General features: G+C 37.5%; 1 protein-coding gene across 7 annotated transcripts in view; it reads right to left on the bottom strand.

Moving 5' to 3' along the window:
- Positions 1–25253, bottom strand: part of FBXW11 (F-box and WD repeat domain containing 11) — a 126078-nt gene that overhangs the window by 73687 nt on the left and 27138 nt on the right. For 4 of the 7 annotated variants that reach the window (XM_029942862.1, XM_029942863.1, XM_029942865.1 and 1 more), the window contains one exon: positions 15102–15203. The exons of the other annotated variants lie outside the window; for them this stretch is intronic. In XM_029942862.1, the coding sequence (XP_029798722.1) occupies positions 15102–15203 (102 nt within the window). The remainder of the gene's footprint in view (positions 1–15101; positions 15204–25253) is intronic. 7 annotated transcript variants of the gene reach the window in all.

The raw sequence follows: 25253 nt of genomic DNA, 5'->3' as shown, positions 1-25253 counted from the left end.
AACCAGCACTCCTTGGAGAATTGACTCATCCCAGCGCTGAGTATGGGAAAATATAAAATGAGCCTGGAACATTTTTGTTGCAGCAGAAAGTAAGAAAAGTGTTTAAAGAATTATGAGGACAGATCAAAAGGATACAGGAGCCAAGGTGAAAGGGCATCCATCCACTAGCCAAACGTCGAACACTCTGACCATCAAAATAAATAATGATAATAACATTATAACTGTTGAATAATTGTGGTTCCTATACTAATAAATGAATAAACTGACATTCTAATGAAAAGAGGACATTTATACAGTTTCAAAACACCTCTCCACAAAATATTTAATTACAAAGGGAAAAAGGACAACTTTACAGCAAGGAAAGCTGCTAGACACTACCTTACTCAGGTAATCAAGGTGAGCACCATCAGTAGTGAGGCAAACCAAATCCTACACCACCTGATAATCGGATGTGGTGAGAACACAGCACCACTTTCGTGATATTCCTTTCAAAGATGTATAATCTAAATCTACTCATAAGGAAACAGACCTACTACAAATTATCTGTAACCTTCAAAAGTGTCAAGGTCAAGAAAAGTCCAGCAAAGACTGAGAAACTGTTCAAAATGGAAAGAAACTGAGTAAGCTTGACATCTTCACATCATTCTGAACTGGGTATCTTGGCTATAAAATTTAAAAAACAAAACAAAAAAACATTAGTGAACCTTTGATGAAACTTAAACAGAGACTAAAGACTTGATGGCAGTCGTGTATCACAGTTGTTTTACTAATTTGATTCTCATATTAAAATTATGTAGAACAAGGTCCTTTGTAAGACACATATACTAAAACATTAGAGCATGACAAAACACTCATTCAGCTTTACTTTCAAATAGTTCGGAAAACAAAAAGTTCTTCGCATTGTACTTAGAATTAAGCTTGAGACTGTCTTAAAATAAATCAAAAGCAATCTTTCAACAGTTGGTTTGCATTAATTAATAACTAATACTTCAAACTGTCAGATCATACCCATAGGAAAAAATGTGCTGAAACCTTTTTTGCCCTTTTTCACCACTACTGCCAAATGATCTTACTAGTAAACATCTCAAACTAGTATTGACTGAGGAACTGTAGGTTCAGGTTTTCCCAAAACCATTCACTACTAAATCAACAATGAGGGGTTCATCCATCTATCCCTTCCCTGTGAACTGTACCAGATCCCCTGGAGCAATGTTTCCTTCGGCAAAATCTTTTTTCTTTGAAATTAATTAGATAATAGAGTCTTCTGCTACCAGTACTGTAATCCTTAATTTTGCATTTCCCGTTGCCTTAAAGGTGGAGGACTTAACATTTGCTTTTTACTTCAAATTAAACAACTAGCAAGCATCCTATAAGAGATCTTACAAGGACTCTAATAACTGATTCCTGGTTTTCTCAAGGGAGGACAGGGCAGAAAGAACCGCCCTCATATTAGGGTAAAGAGTATTTTTGTGCACTCTATCTACAAAAATTGGCAGTTGGTTCTCTATATTACCAAGCCATTGCATGGTACCTGGTGCATGGCACATGGTAGGTAGTCAGTAAATATGGAAAGGTTTATGAATGATTCTACTAAGCTTTATTAAGTATTTTCTGAATAACCTCATCCTAACTGAACGATCTCAATTTTGAACTCCATCATAGCACCCAGGCAATTCAGTAATTGGAAGGCACAGGCTGGCACAGTTGCTGTGTGTTTGAAAATGTCTCTAGAGTTCTTTTCCTTGGCCAAGCATACCCAGTAGTATTATATCCTCGTTTAGTAGGCCATGCCTTAGCTGACTCAGCATATACTCAAACTGCTCAGAGAGGAGAGGTGCAATTTGTAAAGAGGCTTGTGAATTTCGAGCATACTACTGAACAGGCTTGTTAAACTTTTTCAAAATAAAAATGTTTAACCCTAGTATGGGCACAATGAGATACAAACTCTCTGGAAAACAATTTAACAAACATATACAATATATCTCCTGAAAACATATCTTAATTCAAAATGAAGGCAAAGATTTATGTACAAAGATGGTGCTTAGTTTTTTAATAATTAAAAATGAAGATTCTAAGCACCTGGAAAAATTATAAATCATGGGATGTTCATGAAATACATTTACATGGAAATTTCAAATTATGTAATAAGAAATTTCTAATAATAGGAAAACATTAACACAATCATCGTGAATAAGTGTACAAAGCATATAAAGTAAGCATATAAAATTATACATATATATATATAAAAATTCCCAACTATGTAAAACATACCCATAGTTTAAATACCAAGCGAAAATATGCCAAAATAGTAAGAATGACACTCTCTAAATTGAGGATTATTTTTCAATTCCCTTTCCACTCGTATCCCAACATTCTACAATATGCATGCATTACTTTTAAAATAAGAAATGAGTATTTTTTAAAGCAAAGCAAAAATACAAGCTAGTCATCAAAGCAAAATCAATTTTTACTCAAGATACTCTTCCAACTCACATGAACACTTGGATTCAAAGAACTCAGAAAACAAAGTCCAAAGTAGTCCTAGCTAGGACAGCAAATACCACTATACCATATAATCCTAACAAAGCTTAAAGACAGCCATTCCTTCACATTCCAGTTTATCACACCTATTCAGGTACTATTCTAGAAACGGGCATATTTACCCTGCAGTGAACAAGACATGACTCTTTCTCATGGAACTTACATTCTGGTGGGAGAGAAGGAAAACAGACAGGAGGAAAAAAACAAACATGGAATATAATTTCAGGCAGTGCTAAGTGCTATGAATTAAAAATAAAGCAGGGTAAAGGAACAGGGTGAAAAGGGGCAAGTTATTTTAGATTGGATGGTCAGAGAAGGCCTCTAAAGAAGAGATATTTGATCATGTAAGCTACTCATTTAATAACATAAATAGCATTCCTATTGCGTAATTGCCTCAAGATTTAGAAAAGTCTATTTACAACATAAAAAAACAAATAATCATCTCTATGAAGATGGTTTCTATTTTTAAGAGGCAGTGAGGTATACTTAACTAGAGAGACTAGGTTTAAATCATTGACTTTGCCACTTAGCACAAGTGTGACAATTAAGTTGTAAGCTCCATGTCTCTCACTCTCTCTCTGAATCTCAATTTCCCCATGTATAAAAGAGACATAATAACACCTAGTTTATAAAGTTGTTTAGAGGATTAAGAAAAATAATGTATGGGAAAGAGTCTAGTACAGGCATAAGTATTCATCAACTGTGAGTTCCCTACACATTATGGTTCTTCCACAAAATGAGTGCTATATATATATATATATATACCAAATGATTTTTCCTGAAGACTCATTATTGCAAGCATTTCATTACTGCAAATAGACACGTATGTTTTTATCTTCCAACCATAGCAGGGACTCCAAAGCCCATATCACCTCTGACTAAATGCTTGTTAGATATCGGTGATACAAATGACACTGGCTTGACAAATGTACTGGAGCAACTGGGAAGGTATTTTGTGATGTGATTTGCATTTAAAATTGGGGCACTTCCATAATGAGGTGGGTTTCATCCAATAAGTTGAAGGCCTTAAAGCAAAGATTCTGTCTCAAGACTGCCACAGAGAAATCTTGCCTGAGTTTCCAGCCTGCTGGGCCTGCCCCACAACTGTCAAAATTGCCAGTCCTCACAATCACATGGGCCAATGGTCAGAAGTATCTATTTACCCACCAACCTACTTATCTACCTACCTACCTATCTATCTACTATTGGTTCTGTTTCTCTGAAGAATCCTAATACACTAGCCAATGTTAGAATTGGTCTCCCTGCTTCCTCTTTTCATTCTACCATCTACCCAGCAGCCAAAGATCCTGTTAACATGTTAGTGAGATAAATTACTCCTCTGGTCAAAATTCTCTAATTGCTTCCCATCCCATGCAGAACAAGAGCCCCAAACCCTGAAGGGCTCAATCTCTCCTTTTCTCCATAGCACTTACTACTATCTAACATACTACGTGCTTTCCTCATTTTCTTGCTTTCCCCACTACAATTTGGGTTCCAAGACAAAGCAGCTTTTTGTCTATTTTATGCACTCCTGTATACCCATTCCCTATATGAATTCCTGGCATACAACAGGAACATCGTATTCGTTGCTTAAAGAAAATCAAAAGAGTAAACAAAGAGTGCTTTTAATTTGGTCTTTGTGCTTCCCCATGTTTTCCAGGGTTCTACACTGGGCGTGTCATTTCCATTATATTCCAACATTGCTGAGAAGACAATAGTGCCCCCTTTTCCACAGTTTTGCTTTCTGTGGTTTGAGTCACCAGCAGTCAACTGCAGTGTGAAGGCAGATGATCCTCCTCCAACACACTATGAGAAGGTCAGGAGTAGCCTCCCACTATGTCACAATGCTTACATCATTCCCTCACTTCATCTCACCAGGTAGGCATCCTGCCATCTGACATCATTGTCATAAGAAGGGTAAGTACAGTACAAGAAGATATTCTGAGAGACCACATTCACATAACTTTTACTACAGTATATGGTTTCAACTGTTCTATTTTATTATGAGCTTTTGTTGCTAATCCCTTATTGTGCCTGGTTTATAAATTAAACTTCATCGTATGTATATATGTATGGGAAAAAACACAGTATATATAGGATTTGGTATCATCTGCAGTTTCACACATCCACCAGGGATCTTAAAATATCCCCCAAACATAATGGGGGAGATTACTGTAATGTACACTAGAATAATCTTTTTTGTTGAAGTTTGTCAAAAATTTAAAACCCTAACGAAGGGGTGCTTGGGTAGCTCAGTCAGTTGAGTGACTGACTTTGGCTCAGGTCATGATCTTGCACTTCGTGGGTTTGGACCCCGTGTTGGGCTCTGTGCTATCAGCTAGCTCACAGCCTGGAGCTTGCTTCAGATTCTGTGTCTCCTTATCTCTCTGCCCCTACCCCGTTTGTGCTGTCTCCCTCTGTCTCTCAATAATAAATAAATGTAAAAAAATTTTTTTTAATTAAAAAGATAACAAAAAATAAAACCCTAAGGGAAGTCATATCCTTTGACTCAGAATTTTTCCAATGAATAATATAACCTCAGAATTAATCACAAATAGACATTAAAATTTAGTGACGTTAACGCCCATCAACAAGAGGCTGATTAAATTATTGTATGCCCAGTCAATGAAACTCTATACAGATATTAAAAATAGAGACCTAGAGAGTGTCTGGGTGGCTCAGTCAGTTAAGTGTCCAACTTTGGCTCAGGTTGTGGTCTCAAGATTCGTGAGTTTGAGCCCCACATTGGGCTCTCTGCTGTCAATGCAGAGCCAGCTTCAGATCCTCTGTCCCCCTCTCTTTCTGCCCCATCCCCACTTGCATTTTTCTTTTTCTTTTTCTCTCTCTCTCCCACAAATAAGAAACATTAAAAAAAAAAAAACTTAACAATACAGACCTAAGTTTACTATTATTGATAAAAATCAGGTTATAATTCAGCATATAAAGTATGGGCCTATACATAAACATAAAACCAAAAAGTACACACACACACACACACACACACATATAGATAGAAATAAAAGTCCAGAAAGAAAGAAAGGAAGAAAGAAAGAAAGAGTGAGCCAAGAAGAAAACACAAAGGATGGACACTAAAATGAAGTGAGACTACAGTAAATGGTTCATTTTGTTTTCTCCCCTAAAATTTTTGCAATGTAAAAGCTGAATAATATAAATCAACAGAAATACGTAAAAACAGCATTTTCACAAGCAACACAATAAATGTCTGTTGTATGAGGTATATCATTTTTATTGAAAAAAGTAAAAAGACATTTTCTAATGTGGTCTGAGTCTCATTTGCTCACTTCCCTATTTTCAAAAAGACACTGCTAAGCCTTATCATCATGCGCTCTACTTTAGAAACCATAAATTAAATTGTTAGATGTAGTTTTACTTTTCCCATAGCAGAGGCTCTCCTCCACAGGAAATGCGATTTCGTTAGTGCTAGTACTGTATGTGAGGCACTGTGATATCATATCAACTTTCTTCAAAATATTAAATTACTTGGTGTTCTTGTGATGCCTCAGAGTCTTAGATTATCAAGTCACCCTCACTGTTTTCCGAAAATATGATATGGAAATGGATGAGAAACAACCAACCAAAAATTTCAATTCATAGTAAGAATAGAGAAAAATCACTCTCTTAATGTTTTATTTTATTTTTGAGAGAGACAGCATGAGCAGGGGAGGGTCAGAGAGAGGGGGAAACACAGAATCCGAAGACAGGCTCCAGGCTCTGAGCTAGTTGTCAGCACAGAGCCTGACACGGAGTTCGAACCCACAAACCGCAAGAGCATGACCTGAGCCGAAGTTGGATGCTTAACCAACTAAGTCACCCATGCATCCTGAAAAATCACTCTTTTAGAAAAACATTAAAATGAATCTTTCTGTTTGGCACTGGACTTCCAAAGCCTATCATCATTAACAAAATATTGCAAAACTGGCATGAATATGTAAAGGATGGCATGTCATAGGGCAAGAATCACCAAGTTGATGACCGATGATGGTACTGGGGAAACAGAAAACAAGGAAAGCTTGAAAGAGTCTTCTACTGAGTGAGCATCATGGGATATAAGGAAGTGAAACATGAACGTATGATTTCAAATCAATGGGGAAAAGTGAGATCAGTAGACAGTATACAGAAAACAGACTGGCCATTTAGAAAGAACATGGATCCCTAATTTACAGCATATACCAAAATAAATTACACAGAAACTCAAAGATTTAAATGTAGAACAGAAAGCCATAAACCACTGGAGGAACTGTAAAGGACAGGAATAACTATGGCTAAATAAAAGTGAAAGCTTCCTTTCAAAACTTTCTTCAAAGTAAAAAGCATTATGAACAAAACTGACAGGCAAATGTCAAACTAGGGAAAATATGCAATAAATGAGTAAATAAATATGCAATAAATAATACATAAAAAGAATTCCTACAAATCAGATTTTTTAAAAATAAAACCATTAATAGAAAAAAATAGAGGAAAGGTATGAAGAGACAATACACAAAACAAGAAACAGAGATGTCCAATAAATAAATATGCATTTACATATATTCCATCTCACTAACAAGCAAATAAATGTACATTATTATAACATATTACTTTAACATTTTCATCCATCAAAATAGCAAAGAAATACAAAATTAAATTATCTGGTATCATCGAGGGCATATTAAAAGGGGCTCTCTTCTCATTCACTGCTTTTAGGAGTAGAATTTACCCAGCCTCTCAAAAGTACAATTTACCCACCTAAAGTATTTTCAAGTATATACCCATTTTTACCTAAGGAAATTATTACAAAAATATACAAAACTTAGCTAACATGAGGTTCTATTCAATATTACTTCAAATGTCTTAAAAACTGGAGGCAGCCTTGACAGATAGAAAGGATTTTTCAACCCCATAATATTAAATGGAATATTATGCAGTGATTTATTTTTTTAACTTTTTTTAAAGTTTATTTTGCCAGAGTGGGGCAGGGGCAGAGAAAGACAGGGAGGGAGACTCACAGGCTCCATACTGCCAGCACAGAGCCTGACATGGGGCCTGAACCCATGAACTGTGAGATGATGACCTGAGTGAAAGTCAAGAGTCTGACGCTTACTAGGGTGAGCCACCCAGGAGCCCTTTATGCAGTGATTTTAAATGGTGGTAGAAAGTCTTAATTCATGTTACTATTTGCAACTTTCTATTATTGGTTTAATTTTAAACAAATATAAGTTATTTTAAATAAGATTTTAAAAGTAAAGCTTAAACATTTTTGTGATGATATCCACAGCTTATGGCAATGACTGGACTATAAAATGGTCCAACCTTCCTTAAAACAATTTAGCCAAATGGGGCACCTCGGTAGTTTCAGTAAGTTAAGCATCTGACTTGGGCTAAGGACATGATCTCACAGTTCATGGGTTTGAGCCCCGCATCAGGCTCTGTGCTGACAGCTCAGAGTCTGGAGCCTGCTTCTGATTGTGTCTCCCTCTCTCTCTGCCCCTCCCCGAACTGCGCGCTCTCGCTCGCTCGCTCGCTTGCTCTCTCTCGCTCGCTCGCTCTCTCTCAAAAATGAATTAACAGGGGCACCTGGGTGGCTCAGTCGGTTAAGCAGCCAACTTCGGCTCAGGTCATGATCTCACAGTTCGTGGATTCGAGTCCCAAGTCAGGCTCCATGCTGACAGCTCAGAGCCTGGAGCCTGCTTCAGAATCTGTGTCTCCCTCTCTCTCTCTCTGCCCCTCCCCCACTCAAGCTCTGTTTCTGTCTCAATAATAAATAAACATAAAAATTGTTTAAATGAATAAACATTAAAATTTTTAATAAAAAACAATTTAGCCATATCTTTCAAAATAAGGCACTGCCTACTTCGTGATAAACCACTGAGCTACACACTTAAGTTTTCTGCACTTTCCTATACGTATGTTCTAATTCAAAAAAGGAAAAAATATATATACCCTTTCTCCTCAACCTCACCAAATCTATGAGTGATAAAAGTACCATTAGTTAAAGAGTTATTTAGACTTTATAAATCTGGAGACAGGTCTGTAATACAGTGTTAAGTAAATAAAGGAAGTAAAGGAAGGTGCAGTGTGGTTTTTCTAGGGTGAGCCCATTTTCCCTAAATCCCTTAATTATAGTGTTACATTAATGTTACATATCCTCAGGTAAGCAACAACAACAACAACAAACCCAAATACACAGTGGTAGACAACAAACTGTTAACATCTGGGTGTGACATATGGGAGATATTATTAAACTTTTCTATATACAGATAACTGAATTAGCAATGAAACACTGATATTCTTTGATCAAGCAATTGTACTTCTAGGAGGTCATTCTGCAGACATAATCATGTAAGCCTAAGATATATATTCAATAAAATTAGCAGTGCTATGATACAAAAAAACTGAAGTCTAAAGTTCCTTCAATACGGAATTGGACAAAATTTTGTTTTAAATGATAAATGATATGATGGAACATTATTGCAGCTATAGAAAAGAATAAGGTGTTATACTGCTTTATATACTGACAGGGAAGAATGCTCAACACAGTATTATGAAAAAGTTACTAATTGGGGCCCCGATGTACTTCAGTTCAGCATCCGACTCTTGGTTTCCACCCAGGTCATGATCTCATGGTTCATGGAACTGGGCCCCACATCAGACTCCATGCTGACGGTGCAAAGCCTACTTGGAATTCTCTCTCTCCTCCCCTCCCCCTGCTCACATGGGCTCCCTCCCTCTCAAAATAAATAAACAAACCATTAAAAAAAGTTCTTAATTGAAAAATAGTACCTTATTATGGTTCCATTTGTATTTCTTTAAGCTTTTGTCTAAATGGTTACTGGAAAACTGGTGATACTTTGGGAAGTAGAATCTGTAGTCAAAGGGAATTTTATAAATCTTTTATAACTTTCAGTATTTAAATAATAATATATATAATAATATTTTCAATCTATGAGCCATTTTTATAATTTTTTTAAATGCTGAAACAGTGATTGTCAAACCCCTTTTTATTTCTTAGGCCATCTTAGATTTGCTTTAAGATGCCCCAGAAAAAGCAAAGTTGGAGAAGAAGAAGGTTGAGCCAAAAATAGCATGATTTTGAAAATTGTTCAAGTGTTGAGTTGAATGGTTCTCTTTATTGTTCTGTATCTTTGGGAGTTCCCACAGCAAAATCTTCACGTAAAATCCTACTAAGAGCCCTGCCATATAACACAGCTAAATCCCGAGCTATTCTGGGGGAGGCAGAAATAGGAGGAGGCACTATGCTCGGCCCTCGGTTATCCCTCTAGAGACTCCAAAGCCAAACTCTGGGGTTTCAAAGGACATTTAAAACACCAACCACTCCTACAGTCATTATCATCACCATAATAACAGGCTGCACAATTTGATAGTTCCTCCTTGCCTAACTGGCAGAAGGAAGACCCTAAAACTGCAACAAATATTCTTTCTCTCTGGGTGGTGAGTTTACCAATGGATTTTTTTTAATAAGAGTATTTTGTAAATTTTCTTATAAAGAGAAAAAAAGTAAATGTAGGTTTTTTTAATGTTCATAAAATATAAAAGACTCTTCCATTAAACAATCCAAAAGGTTACTCAAAACCTTCACAGTGGTCTCAGAGTTCGACAGGATAATCAACCAAGAATGATAGAACCCCAATGCTCATTAGGAAAGACACAAAGACAGTGTGTTGGAACAGCCATGTCTCACCTAAGGAAACACCCATGAACAAAAGAACACCTGACAGTAGGGGCCATATCAGGTGCTTGGTCCTTTATCTTAGTCTTACCAGCCCCGGAATGGAATCTAAGACTATAAGACTCGAATTCGCTCTCCTGAATAGGGAACTAGGAAGAAGCCATTTAATATATGGATTTTTGGTCCCTCAACAAGAAGCCATCAAGTAAGGGGTAGCTGTTATCTTCTACTTCACGGAATCTTGTACGTTGATATAGCTCCACTTTTAAGGATGAGGAAACGGAGATTCAGCTAAGTTAAGTCACTTGCCTAGTGTCACAGAGTTATTAAGTAGCTGGCAGAAGACTAGAACTGAGGTTTGTCTGCTCCAGAGCCAGGATTCTTTCTATCAAGCTATAGCCCATATCTAAAAAAAAATACCCTGTTTTGCTGGTAGCTATGATAAGTTCCAACTGCAGTGTTCTTAAACCACTGTAGCTCACTATCTATACTTAAAGGAAAGAAATTAGAAAGGTAGCTGTCAAGAAGTTGTACTGATTGTCCAGTACTACCCACACTAGAGCCTGGAAGGAGGCAGTAAAACTCAATTCACATGATCCCTGCTGTCAACCCAAATCATCAGTCCTACCCCTGAGGAAGGTCTGTCTCGCTAACACTTACCCCAGCTGAGAGCTCGAAAATGGCATTCCCAAGAAAATCTGTCAGCCCACCCTACATGAAACCATTACATTCTTAGTGCATTGCTTTCATCTTTTTTATTTTAATTTTTTTAATGTTTTTTATTTATTTTTGAGAGACAGAGACAGCGCAAGCAGGGGAGATCAGAGAGAGGGGGAGATATAGAATCTGAAGCAGGCTCCAGGCTCTGAGCTAGCTGTCAGCACAGAGCCTGATGCAGGGCTCGAACCCACGAACCATGAGATCATGACCTGAGCCGAAGCCAGACACTCAACCAACTGAGCCACCCAGGCACCCCAGCTTTCAACTTTTAATACTAGAAATAAAGAATCTGCTTCAACCTAAAAAATGGCAGTTGCCAAGTTAATATCAATACAAAACGGTGACCAGAGCACTGGCTTTGCAGTTTATCCAGACCTACATTCATAACCCAGTTCTGCCACTTAAATGAAAGTGCAACCTTAGGCAAGTCAATTCCGTTCAATAACTGCATACACCAAAAAGCCATCACAGAGAACTTCTGCGTAAGGATTAAATGAGATAACCTAGTGCCTAGAGCCCGACACATAAAAAGGAGGTGGAAAATAAATGATACACACTGTATTAACACTGGTATTATTACTCCTGTGCCCTATTAGTCTTGGAGTCTTAGCAAATACTCTACATGGTTTGAACTCTTGACTGTCTGAAGTAACAATCGACTGGTTTAATCTGGTTACCTGAACCAACTGAGATACTGATTTAGTTCAGCTTGTTCAGAGACATCCAGATATTCCAGTTCAACTGTTCTAAAAACAATGTTGAGTTAGTCCTAGTTTAAATCGGTTCACATTAAAAAAAATTTTTTTTTACATTTATTCGTTTTTGAAAGACAGAGCATGAACAGGGGAGGGGCAGAGAGTGAAAGGGAGACACAGAATGCGAACCAGGCTCCAGACTCCGAGCTAGCTGTCAGCACAGAGCCTGACGCGGGGCCCGAACCCACAAACTGTGAGATCATGACCTGAGCCAAAGTCAGACGTTCAACCAACTGAGTCACCAGGTGCCCTTTTGTTTTTTTTTCTAAATTTTTTTCCGGTTCACATTTTTTTAAAAAAGCACATATACATTTGGTTAACTTCACAGTTTTATTAGACACACACTTTCTCCCTCTCTCTCTCCCGGACTTTATTTGTAGTTCAGTTGGATTTTCCTTCATGGGTCTGCTTACTATAGTGTACCCCTTGAGAACAGGGAACAAGTCTCTACTGTTCTTTAGGTGTCCAGCACCAGTACAGGCCAGGGCACATACCAAATGCACAGTAAATATTCTCACAGAAAAGCCATACAGGAACCTCACCAGCTTTAAGATTCAGGAGGGCTCATTCTGGCAATACAAATGCAATTTCTTTCACCTATAGATATTTGGCAGGTTTTCTCTTTTCTATTTTCAAATATATAATGATGAAACAAGCCACATACTCTAGAAATAGTAGCATTCCAGCACCAAGGAAAGAAAAACAATTTTGGAATCAGGCAAATCTGGGGTTCAAATGCCAGCTCCACTGCATCACAGCTATGTAGTACTAACTTAGGTCCAATCACATATCATCTCTGAAACTCAGTTTTCCACATCTGAAAAATGGGGATAATTACACCTACCTCACCAGGTTGTCATGAAGCTAAGATATGCAAAGCACCAAATACTGTTGATGGTAAGTGACCTTTATTTTTTAAACAGCTTACTGAGGTAAATGAGCGATTTTTATTTTTATTTTTTCAGTCTTTGCTATCCCTTTTCTCTTCTCACAAATGGCAGAAACCAGAGGGACTGTATAATGCCTAAAGATAACTACTATCTTTATTTCTGCTTTTCAAAAGGTATGCTAACTCAGCCACACAGACAGGCTAATTGGCTAAAGTTCCAACTGGCAATGTTGGTCCGGTGTGGTAATTTTAAAAGGGACCCTGTCATACAACTCCAGAGCCTGAGCAAAGTCAACTAGGCTCTTCAGATAACCTGTTTCTTCTCTTCTGAGGCCACCTTAAAATGGGTGAGCTGAGAGATGTGCAAAGTCAAGCAAGAGTCATCTTTGTGACAAACCAAGATGTAGCATATAAATCAATAGGCGTTCTTTGAAAACCCAAACCCAAATTAAGTCAACTAAATTGTAGCACTGTTTGGAGACTGTAGGCAGACAGCAGGAACATTAGTGTTAAAATAAGCATATGTAAAAACCAATGACTAGACAGGAATACAATCTTCCATGTTCATTGACGTTTACTTTCCAATCACAAACAGAAGAGTAATTATTTGCTAATTCCAATGAGCTGAGTATATATTTCACTTTACTGTGGTGCAGATTCTCAATTATATACTAAAGAAAATGAAAACCTAAATAAACAAAATTCCCTATACATCTCTAAACACAATATTTGCGCCATTCACATTTCAGTGAATATCATTCAATATTTCACCATATTTCAAGGTCCAGTCAAGACAAGTTTACATTTTTTTTCTCTTAAATGATTTTCACTGGGAGAAATAAGTCAAAGAACTTTTAATACATTAGTATTTCCATTTTCAACAAGGTTAAGAACCAATATTTCCTCCCACTCACCCCACCTCCAGAGATTTCAAAATACTGTTACTAAAATATATTGAATAATGCTTCCCATAGGCCAATTACTTTTAACTAACTTCATTAAAAAGAACCTGTGCCTCAACATGCACAACAATTCTTCCCCTACTTAAATTTCTGGAAAAACAATCACTCCACTAAAAATTAACTTTAACATTCAAGTAAGCATTTTCAGAAAAAGAGACTCTGTTACTATAAGGCAAATATCCATTTTTAGCACCAAGGAGAGTACACGCGATGACGTCTGCCATTTCAAGAACATTTTTGTTAAAGTTACACTGCATGCAGGGAAGCTGCTTTTCCAAAGGTAAACACACACCGCACTGGAGCCTCCCTGAAACATCCAATCCCAGGACCCTAAGAGCTGTACTGCCTTTTGATATGGACTCCTAGAACAACAGCATCTTACACGCTAGTTAATTGTGTTAATGACGCTCCAGTAGAGTTTTCTAAAGAAAGCAATCTGAATCAATAACCATACCAGTGCTACTCAGAATGTTTGCTATTAAGTAAATAAAATAAACAATCCCAAAATAAAAGAAATTCTCCTCCTTCCTTGCTTCCTGGCTCCATTTGAGATTGTAAACATGAATAGAAAGATAACCTTGAGAACAGTAAAGTCATCCATGCCATCAATAATATCCCTCTAACTCATTTCCTGATTTTTCAGTGTTTTCCTAAAACAGGGCAGTCTCCACAGGATACTAGGAATTACATATCATTTTTTAAAAATACAATAAACTGCGTGGAATATGCAGTGATGAAAACTAAATATTGCTACTGAAACCATACTTAATTAAATACACGTTTTCTCAAATAGAGTTTCCCCACTAAAGCCACAATGTTTTCTGCCTTGGGTCCCTAAGATTCCATCCCAACAAGTAAGTACAGTCCGGCCACACTGCCGCTAACAGTTTTTTCCTGAGCAGCCCCTCCCCCTCCCCCAAAAAAGTTTTACTTTTATCTGTGAAATTCTCTGCCAGCCTCGGCCTGGAAACCTGGGTGGACCCTGAGGATAGGTGTCAGATCTGGCCTTTGGGAGATGGCCCAAACCGACAGATATTGGCAGCTTAAAGCTGTGACCTTCAACGAACTTCAATTTGAGGTTTTATACAATTAGGGATTCCCTCCCCACTCCTTCTTTGAAGGAGGGAGTGGAAGTATGCCAAAAGGATGAGTTTCAAAATAGAAAAATCACCACTTTAATTATGAAACCCTCCCAACTCGACAAAGAACTGTTAAAGGAGCCAAATGGAAATTGTCAGGGTTTTGTGGGCACATGCACAACTATTAAAACATGAGAATCAGAACTTCAAGGTAGGGAGGAGGGGAGAATAAAAAGCAGGAGCAGAAAAAGAGGAGTAGAACAGGGCCCAGCCAAAGACCCATTTTCTCAGAAGGGCCCCTCTTGGTACTAAACTCCTTCATGTAGGGCACCCAGGCTGGAGAAAAGCAGAGGGTTACACAGAACATTTAGCAGACTTAACATTGGATTAAACACACTACTGCAAGTTTCAACAAATGTTCATGGCATACGTAAAAAACACATTTACAACAAGAAAGAAGAGAGGCACCTGGAGACATCTGACACTGGGCATGCTCTGCAGGCAACTCAGTGCGCACATGCTCTCTACCAGGTTGGCGCAGCCTAGCCACAAAGACCTTGGCACAGAACACTGCAGGATGACAAAAAGGAAGGAAGAGAAGAAGCAGTTAGAGGCCGCAACAAATCACTCCTTCACACAGGCAACTTGAATGTTAGTCGGGCAGGGGATGCACCTTGGCAGTTCGTAGGGCAGGGACGGTGGTCCTAGACAACTTACTGAAACCCTGGGAGAGGGCCCACTTTCTGTCCTACAGAAAGGAGGTTTCAGCTGCCAACCACGCATTCCTCAGGACACAGTGAACAGAATCAAGAGGGACAGAGAGAATGTTTAAATGGAAACCCGCTAGAGGGAACTGTGAATGTTGAGTGCACAACAAGATTAGTGGTGAGATTGTGACTGTAACTTCAAAAAGGTCACAGTTTCTAGTCTGAGTCATATTGATTGTAACTCCCATCATTACATCACCTACTATGTGCCAGGGACTTCAAACGTGTTTTCTAACTCCCACACCACAGTAAAGAAACTGGGACTTAGAGGTTAAATCATTTGCACAAGGACACACAGCAAAGGAGGGGAGAGCCAGAATTGCAAACCTTCGTTTGTCTGCTCTTAAACCCACATTAATTCTACAAGACTATGGTGCTTCTATTGTAAAATCACCTGAATTGTTATCATGTAGATACAGTTTTTCACTTCCCTAAATAAAATCACAGGACACCTACAGACCTAAGGCAAAAGAAATAAGAAAGAGGAGTAATAGACTGATAGATACTGGCAATAAGGAGCTGATTAAAAACACATCTGATTTTCAGTGACACCCACACCTGACTTCCTAAAGAAAAAACTTTGGAATATGACGATTTTAATTTAGACTTTGTTTACAAAGTTCATGTGACTCAAGTTAGAATGTAAGGGCTTATTTCATTTATCCATTCCCATTCTTTTTCAAGAGCTTGTAGTTTTAAGGGAATCAAGGAAAAAGGAAAACATAAAAATGAATATAGGCATGTGGCTAGTATTTTCTTTGTGTGGCTAATATTTTTAAGCCATTAGATTACTTATTGTTTTCAATAAGTATGTTTTTTGGCCAATCTAAGGTCAATTAATTTACTATGGTAAAAACAACAACCATGCCAAAAAAAAAAATCTTTTTAAACTGAAGGTGGGTGTTTGGATTCAGCCAAAATACTCCAGAAGTCTTAGACTCACCACCGTAAACTTGTTTATCCTGGCTATAATTAGGCTGGTCAGACATCCTCACTTTCCTTGCACAGTCCAGGTTACACTTGTTGTCCCAGAATAACTTCCATTCTCGAAAGTGTGCTGGCTTGGGAGACAAATTCCGTGGTCACCCCAATTACATTATAAACAAAGTCGGCTATGCTTGAAATCAAATAGGCCTGGGCTCCTATCCAGCATCTGCCACTTACTGGTTACATCTCACCTACAATTTAGTTGGAATATGGAGATTATTTGGAAAAGGCATTTAAAGTATACAACACCAGAGGAATCAATAGGATAAAACATCGAGCAGCTTTCTGGGAACAACAAAAAAATGCTATACATTTCCAATAAGTGCCTTGATTCCAAAGTTTACCATAGACAATATAGAAATCTATCACTCATACTTCAGGCATACATATTTTATTACCCCAACCCTTTCACACAGTGCCACAAAAGGTGCTGAATATTTGTACAATATAATAAAAATAGCTGCCATTTATCAAGTTCTTACAATATCCTAGACAGCTGACATAGTAAACCCTCACAAAAACTTTTCCCCCCTCATAAAAACTCTTTCAAGAGAGGTATTATTCCATTTTACAGAGGAGGACTCTGAGGATCAGCAAAGGAGTACCTAATTTACTGAAATAACAACTTGTTCGAAGTACAAGAAAACAAGGGCTAATTGATGGCAAAATTCAGACTAGAAGTTAATCCTACCTGACTCCAAGCAAACTCGTTTTCCTTCCACTCAAATAAACTATCCAAAGATATCTAGTAAATGCTTATTAAAAGAATACTTACATCAGCATGCATCAGAAGTAGATGGGCAGAGAAAAGACCCAGACACATTACCTTTGTATACGTTGCTTGCATCAGCTTTTTCAATAAACTCAACAACCCCACAGTTCAATTTAAGTTTCCTTTTGGGAATCTTTAACCAAATCACAGAATCATTCAGATCTGTGTATAGAATTTACAGATTACACTTAGATTCAGCAACTGATACCAAATTAACATCAAAGCTCACCAGCAACCAATTTTCATTTATTCCACAAAAAGTAGGTTCCAGAGCTCTGCAAGGTTTAATTTGTATTTGACTCAAAGAGTGAAACTAGGAAGGCCTAAGAATACTATATACCCTGGTTAGATTTTGCTAATGCCTTAGGATCCAAAACTTAGAAAAAGGGGGGGAGAGGTGGCCTTTTCACACTTAATAAACCAAAGAATCATAAAGAACCAGAAGACAATTTAGTCCATACTTCCAACCCCTAATTTTAGAAGAAACTAAGGCCCAACAAGAAAAATAATGATCTTCCCAAGGTTTCCTAACCATCAAATGACCCAATTAATACTAAAAATATATGGAAAACAATGTAAAGAAAATTTCCTGAGAATTTAATTTCAAAATATTAACCATTTAGTAATACTGTTTTTAAAAGTTTGATATTGAAATTGTATATTCGGAGAAAAATAAGGACCCTTTCAAAATCCAATTTCCAAGAATTTACCTTTATAACATCTATGAAGGATATTGTGGGACACAGAGAGTAATGCCAGTATTTTTTAAAAGATATTAGAACTGCTTTACTTTCACATTAAATTACCTTAACTCTAAGAGACCAACCACAGGGCTGAATGAAAAATAGTGTTACTCAACAGAAAATTCCACTCTAGAAAATATACCCATTTTTAATAAGGATGTACCTGCTAGTCTTAACAAGGGTCCTCTTAAGTATAAAGGCCAATAATACATTGATCTAATCTGAAAACAATGGAGAAAAATAAAAGCTCCACATTTATTAACTCTAGAGCATTAAAATGCAGCTAGGAACACAGTAGTAATTGATTCATGAAGCTTCCAATCTTAAATTTAGGGACCTGATTAGAAACCTGTGTTGACTATTGTGGAATAACTATTATCTATATCATTCTTCAAGACGGAATAAAGATTTCTTCATATTAGTTATATTCACAATGTAGACTACTGTCTCTCTTCTTTTTTAAGATAACTGGTCTCTCTATAAAGTTGAAGAACACTATCTGATTATTAAAATATATCTCAAGAACTTACTCTAACCCTGTGGGTATTTACCAATTTTAACAAATGTTTATTGACCTACTTATCAAGCCAACAACAATACAAACTAAGCCTCTTTCCTCTTGAGACTTTAGCCTCAAGCTCAAGAGAAACCCAAGGGAGTCACAACAGGAACACTTAACAGAAGCCTTTCAGGGGTAGAAATCCCCCAAGAAATGTTTGCTCTAATTTTACGTTTAGCTATTTGCAATGACTAGTATGCTAATTTAGAATGATTCATAAAGAATAAGAAATGATTCACAAAGGATTCTAATATTAACACCAAATACCCAATTAGACTGATTATATTTGCAGGTCCTATAGCCAAAGAAAATGGCAGTAGTCAAGGAAACTTTGATAATGTTTATTAATTTTGTCATATCCACTGTATAATCAAAAACCAAAATCAGGACCACCATGCTGAGAAATACCGCAAGTCAGTAAAGACAAGAAGAATAATAGCTTTTGGCATTTTTCAAAAGCAAAAAGTTATTAAAAGAGGTAGGAGAGAAATGTCCTAGGCTCTCTCCCTATTTCCATAGGAACCACAAATCAAAAGGAAAAAGTGGTTGCAGGCATCTTGTCTTCTAACTGGCTGGCTTGAAGGAGAACTCACAAAAGCTAACTTTGGTTTGTTTCTAGATGGGATTGCTTTGAATATCCTGCCCTGATTCCTTCTCAAAGAAGCAATTCTTTTAAAAGCTACCCAGAGGTATTTTATGTCATTTGTCTCTCTAATTTCATTTTGATTCAGAAATATGCCTTATTTTCTATATATTTATAAATATAAATTTAGAGGGTTTCTATAAATCTCCTAATTTTTTTTCTTTAAACCACCTCTCACTCAGTCATTACCAGCCTCCTCTGACTCCTATCATCATGCTTGAGATAACCAACTGAGTGGTTTAAATACTATTTTGTTCAACAAACGACTTATATCTGTAGACAGAAAAGCAATTAAGAAATTCTCTCTTGTCCAGGAGTTCACAGGAGGGAATTTTGAGAATGTGCAGTGTAACACACACGCACACACACATACAAATAGATTTAACCCACCCAAAGGAGGAGGATGCCTGAACTAAGCCATAAAGGATGAGTAGGAGGCAGTCAGGGTAAAAAGAGAGAGAAAGACATTCCAAGCAGAGTAAATAGCACAAGCAAAACCAAAGAGCTAAGAAATGGCACATCCTACTCAAAGATCTGCAATTAATTTAGCATTACTGAAGTATTTCAGTACAAGATGAGGAAAGCAGAGAGGCCAAATCACAGAGGTCTTTCATAAACCCTTCTATCAAACTCGGACTTGATCCTGTGGGACAACAGCTCTCAAGCTGTGTGCTAGCTATCTAGCTCACCAGTAAACAATTAAATCCTCCCCAAGCGTGCAGTCCAATTCCTTACCGACATGGGCAAGATTTGTTTTCAGCAACTCAGCATACATAACTGTTTCAACCACATATGTCAAAGGGATAGAAGCAGAACATGCAACATAGTGGCAAGGATGGGGGTGAGGGTCTCAGACTAAAAGGCAGGGGCAAAGCAGAATATCAAGCCAAAGCCAAGCCAACTCAAGTCAGCATCTGAGAAACATCTATGTTTTCAGGAACATGTGGGAAGCCTCTACTGCATGCAAGAATGGTGGAAAAAAAAACTCCTGCTCAATAGTAACCCAAGGATAAAGAGAGGAAGTCATTGGTATAAAAACCATATATGTTTTTATAGATAATGTGAAATAAGGGCATTTTGATCTTTTAATACCTTCAAGTGAGACATCAAAAACTTTAATATTCAAACCAATGCTAGAGTAAATGATGAGACAATGATTAAACCATTTTAAGCAGAAAGGAACGACTCCTGGCAGCTGGAGAGAAGCGTATTCAAGAGAAGTCAGAAACAGAAGTCCCTTGAAGAACCTACAAGACAGTCTCTTATTTTTATTTTAAAATCAATACAAAGTTCTTCCAGCCAGGCTACAAAGAGTGGATACAAGGGCCAGCACTTACCTTTAGAAGTACATGTCTAAAGTCAATTTTCATAACCCAGTCCAGGTTCTTTTTGTTCCAATAAAATTTCTACCATGCTCTACTTGACTGGACAGGATATAAGACAGAGAGTGGCATGATAATGAAATGGGGGCTACCAAATAACAGAAGTGAAATAAAAACTCCATTTTATGGTTCCCATTTGGCCATAACACTCTCCACTGGGAATCACTATCCAGAAGTGGGGATGTGGTCCTGAAGAATCGTTTAATAGACAGGTTCAAGGAGACTGTATAACTTTCGATCTCTAAACCTGGATGTGAAAGCTACAGAGTATCCATTCTTTCAGTTGGAGGCTGTCCTCACCTCAAAGCAAATAAAGCAAGTATTAAAATTCATCCAAATTAGGAACTATCCCTATTGTGTCTGAATTCTCAGATTATAACTTTTCAAGCAGCAGCAGCGGTTGTAATAAAAATAGAGCCACAGAAAGTTTTTAAAAGCCTCTCCACAAAAGATTCAAAACCTAGGCTTCTACTGTTAAAATGTTTGACGGCAACCTACAAGAGCAAACTCCCACAAAAAATTGTATTACTTTTAAAACCATGAACCATAATCCAGTAATCAGGCTGTAGAATAAAAGTTAATTCACAATTTAAAGACATTCACCAAAGCCTTTTAAAGAATTGGGTACTAGTCCAATGCCTCCATGTGTGAAAGACTTTCTTTTCCTTATAATAGTATTATGGCAGAATTTGACAGTAACTATGTGATGTAACTAAGAAAGCTACTGCTTTAATCCTGGTAGATTAAATATTAAATATGGTAGAACTACATATTTATAAATAATATACCACAGAGCATCTTCAGGCTGGGGTATATGTTAAAAGAAGAAAAGGGTATGAGGAAGAGGTGGCAGTGGAAGGAAGAAAGAAAATAAAAGAAGGGTAAGAGTGAGGAGACCTGGTACTATCTGCAAGTTTTAGAACTTCAAATTTAACCAAACAGTAATGAAATCATGACTCAAAGCCAGAGCCCAAGCTTTCCTTAAACCCTACAATAATTTTAAAGACAAATATTTTAATGTCCAGGAAATGATCTCTTCTTGAATGATTATCTAAGATGAGAGACCAGAACCTGATGCTAACAAAATTATAATTGATCTCTACAGATTATCTTTGGTAGACAGATGAAGGTAATTTTTCTTTTTGAATTTCTATTCATTCATATCTTCTGATTCTTCTCCAATGAACACCTAGTACTTACAATAATAGTTTAATACTACATTGCATAATTTTATATGCTTTATTTTGTTTAATTATGTCATTATACATTATAAACAGTAATTTGCCAACTTAAATAAAAACAAATTCTTTTCCTAAGAATGAGGTAAGTCCATTTTAAACAACTGTAGTTTAAAATGTGTTAAAATGCTGGAATGGTAGAAAAATGTTTTTTACCCAGTGACCCTCAGAAATAGCAGCAAACCTCAAAATAGTAACACCTTATTCATGAATAACTCCACAGGTAAAAATTATCCTTCACAACTACCACCCAGATTCAAAAATGTCACCAGGTTTTTCAGAGCTCTCACAGAAGCTGGAAAGGAGGATTAGATATAGAAGAGGGGAGCAAAATCTCTATTCTAAGCAGCATGACAGAGAACAGGATGTAACAAAATAATCTATTTCCGGCAGAGACACATGGGTCCTTGGTTGTACCAGGGCCAGTCTCAGATTCAGCTGCCAAGAAGGAACAGATTCCCCCAGCAAGCTCCAGGTCAGATCCGTCTGAACCCAATCCTGATGGGGTTTAGCCAAGATCCACGAATCCTGAGATGGGAGAGAATTAAACAGGAAGATTAAAGTACATCTGAGCCTCTGCCAATTAACATCTGTGGTCTAATAGCGAAGGTTATTCAGGACTAGGGCAGACCAAAAACTACAAGCTCAACCTTATTCTAATGAAAACGATAAATGTAAATGAAAATTTACAAAACAGGATAAATTGGGAAGGGGACACACATCATATTCTCAAAGTGCCTACTATGTGCCACACACTGTACAGCTATTGTGATCTCATACCACCTCTGGCCAGACAGGAATCTTAGCTATAAAGAGGGGTGAGGCAGAAACTGGGGCAGTGGGGTGGCTCAGTCGGTTGAGCATCCAACTTCAGCTCAGGTCATGGTCTTACAACTCGTGAATTCAAGCCCTGCATCAGGCTCTGTGCTGACAGCTCAGAGCCTGGAGCCTGCTTCAGATTCTGTCTCTCCCTCTCTCTCTGCCCCTCTCCTGCTCATGCTATGTCTCTCTCTCTCAAAAAATAAACACAAAACATAAAAAGTAAAAAAAAATAAAGAGGAAGAAACTGAAAACCAGACATAGCAAATAACTTGCCAGAAATCACAAGTGGCAAATTTGCAATTCTGACTCCAAAATCCCTACTTTCTTCCCTAAATTATACTGCCTCTCATTTCCTTTGCTTGCCATTAAACTCCCTGCAGCAGCAATTTCCCCTGATCTATTTGCAAATTTTATCTACTTGTTACCCATCTATGCTGCTGATGGGAGTAGAATTGGTACCACCCCTCCTGTGCAACTTAGCAATACATATTTAATACTTGAAAACCAGGCACATCATTGACGCAACAATTTCAAGTGTGGGAAATTAAATTATGGACAAAAATACATGTTGAAAAGTATAGCTAAGAATCTGTTCATCACGTCAGTGTCATAACAGCAAAGGAAAAATGTCCACCAATAGAGATTGGTTATATGAATTATAGATCGTCCAGAAGACAGAATATTATGTGCTCACCAAATAAAAATCCTGTCGTAGGAGTATATTTATTGACCCAGAAGGAAGTTTACAATATACGGAAAGTTAAAATACACTAAAAAGGTTCAAGAAACATGAAGTGATTAAAGGCTACAAATCAGGACTCTCATTATGATCCCACTTTTTATTTAATAAAATTATATATATATTATCCAGAATTAAATACAGATGATGTTTATTTTACTTTTTTTCCCATCGACTACAGATTTTCAGATGCAGCTGACAGACAACGGGCAGCACTGCACAGCACTCCAGTTTCCCAATCCTCTCTTCCAGGCCATCTCAAAACATGGGGACTGGCACTCCCACACTGTTACTTATGGGTCTGGTCATAGCAACCTGTCCCCCTGATTCTGGCCTATCACCCTTCAGTGAAGGTGGAGGACAGGTAGGGGTTAAGCTAGGTCTCAGAATTAAGCTGCACTCTGAGGTAACAAAGACACTAACCTAAATTCATTTCAATGCCTGAGGCTTCTGGACAGCTAACTAAGGGCACTTAGCCAAAAATACTCTTAAGTGCTGGTGTTCTGTCTTATGAGGCTGCCACTTCCAAATATCTGACAACCCATATTCATGACACCTGAGAGGACTTGCAGGTAAGAGAACTAAAATCTCACCTTGTGTTTTAGACATCATCTGAGAACTGCGCCGCACCTGATTTCATTATCTACACCAGGGCACCAAACCCCACTCTTGAGTTAATCCAATGTCCCATTCCAAACACAGGTGCTGGCAGCACCCCTTCCTGGTCCTCCTATCAACTCTCACAGCCAAAAAACTTTAATCAGAGAACTTGTGAACAGGTCTGCACAATAAGGTCTGACTGCCACATGACATACTGAATCCAAATGCCTGCCCTCTTTTTATGTGAGAGCACAAAGTTCGCCATGTTTCCAAAAGACCATAAGAACATACAGTAAGTGAAACCGTTTTTCCCTAATATAATGAATATTCTCATTTCTTCTAGGAAAAGATATCATTTTCAGGAAGATGATGTGGCATATCTACTCTCAATGGGTCTGACTCTATTACAGTCAGATCACATCACAATCATATTTTAACTTTTTCATTTTAAACTGATTATTCATTCAAAAAGGCTTACTGAGCATGCCAGTACACTAAATGCCTCAATAGACAACACAAGAATTCTCAAAACTAAATATTCTGGTATTAAAATTATTTCTGGAAATAAAGCTATACTATTTCCCAGTTCACTAAAGAAGACAGCTAAATTCCTAAAGAAGTATAAAATACTTTAAAGAAAGGCAGTTTCATAGCTTTTAAGAGTATTAAAAACTTAAACCCTACTGTTATTTTAAAAACACCAAAATACCAAAAAAAAAAATTCCAAAGACTTTCAAAGCTTTCACCATCTAATATGCTTCCTGTTTCATTATTAGCTCTGAAAAATCATCTATAGAATGAAAGTCGGTCCTACAAAGAAATCTTTCTAATTCAAACCTTACACCCTTTAAACAAGCCCTCCAATATTTTCTAAACACTGTTAACCTAACCAGCCAAGTTGGTAGAATGTCAGGGTTTAATATTTCATATACACACGAACACAATCAACTGTGTATTGAAAAAGAAAACAACCGTAACTGGGGCCTGGGTGGCTCAACTGGTTAAGCGTTTGACTCTGGATCTCAGCTCAGGCCTTGGTCCCAGGGTCATGGAATTGTGCTTGAGTTGGCCCCTGTGCTAACAGCACAGAGCCTGCCTGAGATTCTCTCTCTCTCTCTCTCTCTCTCTCTCTCTCTTTTTCTGTCCCTTCCCCTCTTGCATACTCCCACTCTCTAAAATTAAATTTAAAAACTTAAAAGAAAAAAAGAAAACAATGGCGATCAAAATTTTGCTTCTTTAGCTAGGAATACCATGAAGACTTGTCAAAGCTAACCTAAAAAGGGTCACATTTTATCATCCCTTAATTGAATGTATAGCAAACTTTACACTTGCTCTACTTTCTCATGCAGTCCATTGTCCTCATATCCT

This window comes from Suricata suricatta, chromosome 6 (assembly GCF_006229205.1).
Source record: "Suricata suricatta isolate VVHF042 chromosome 6, meerkat_22Aug2017_6uvM2_HiC, whole genome shotgun sequence".
Taxonomy (NCBI): Eukaryota; Metazoa; Chordata; class Mammalia; order Carnivora; family Herpestidae; genus Suricata; species Suricata suricatta.
Note: the sequence above shows the minus strand (reverse complement) of the source record. Positions and strands in the feature narration are given on the sequence as shown.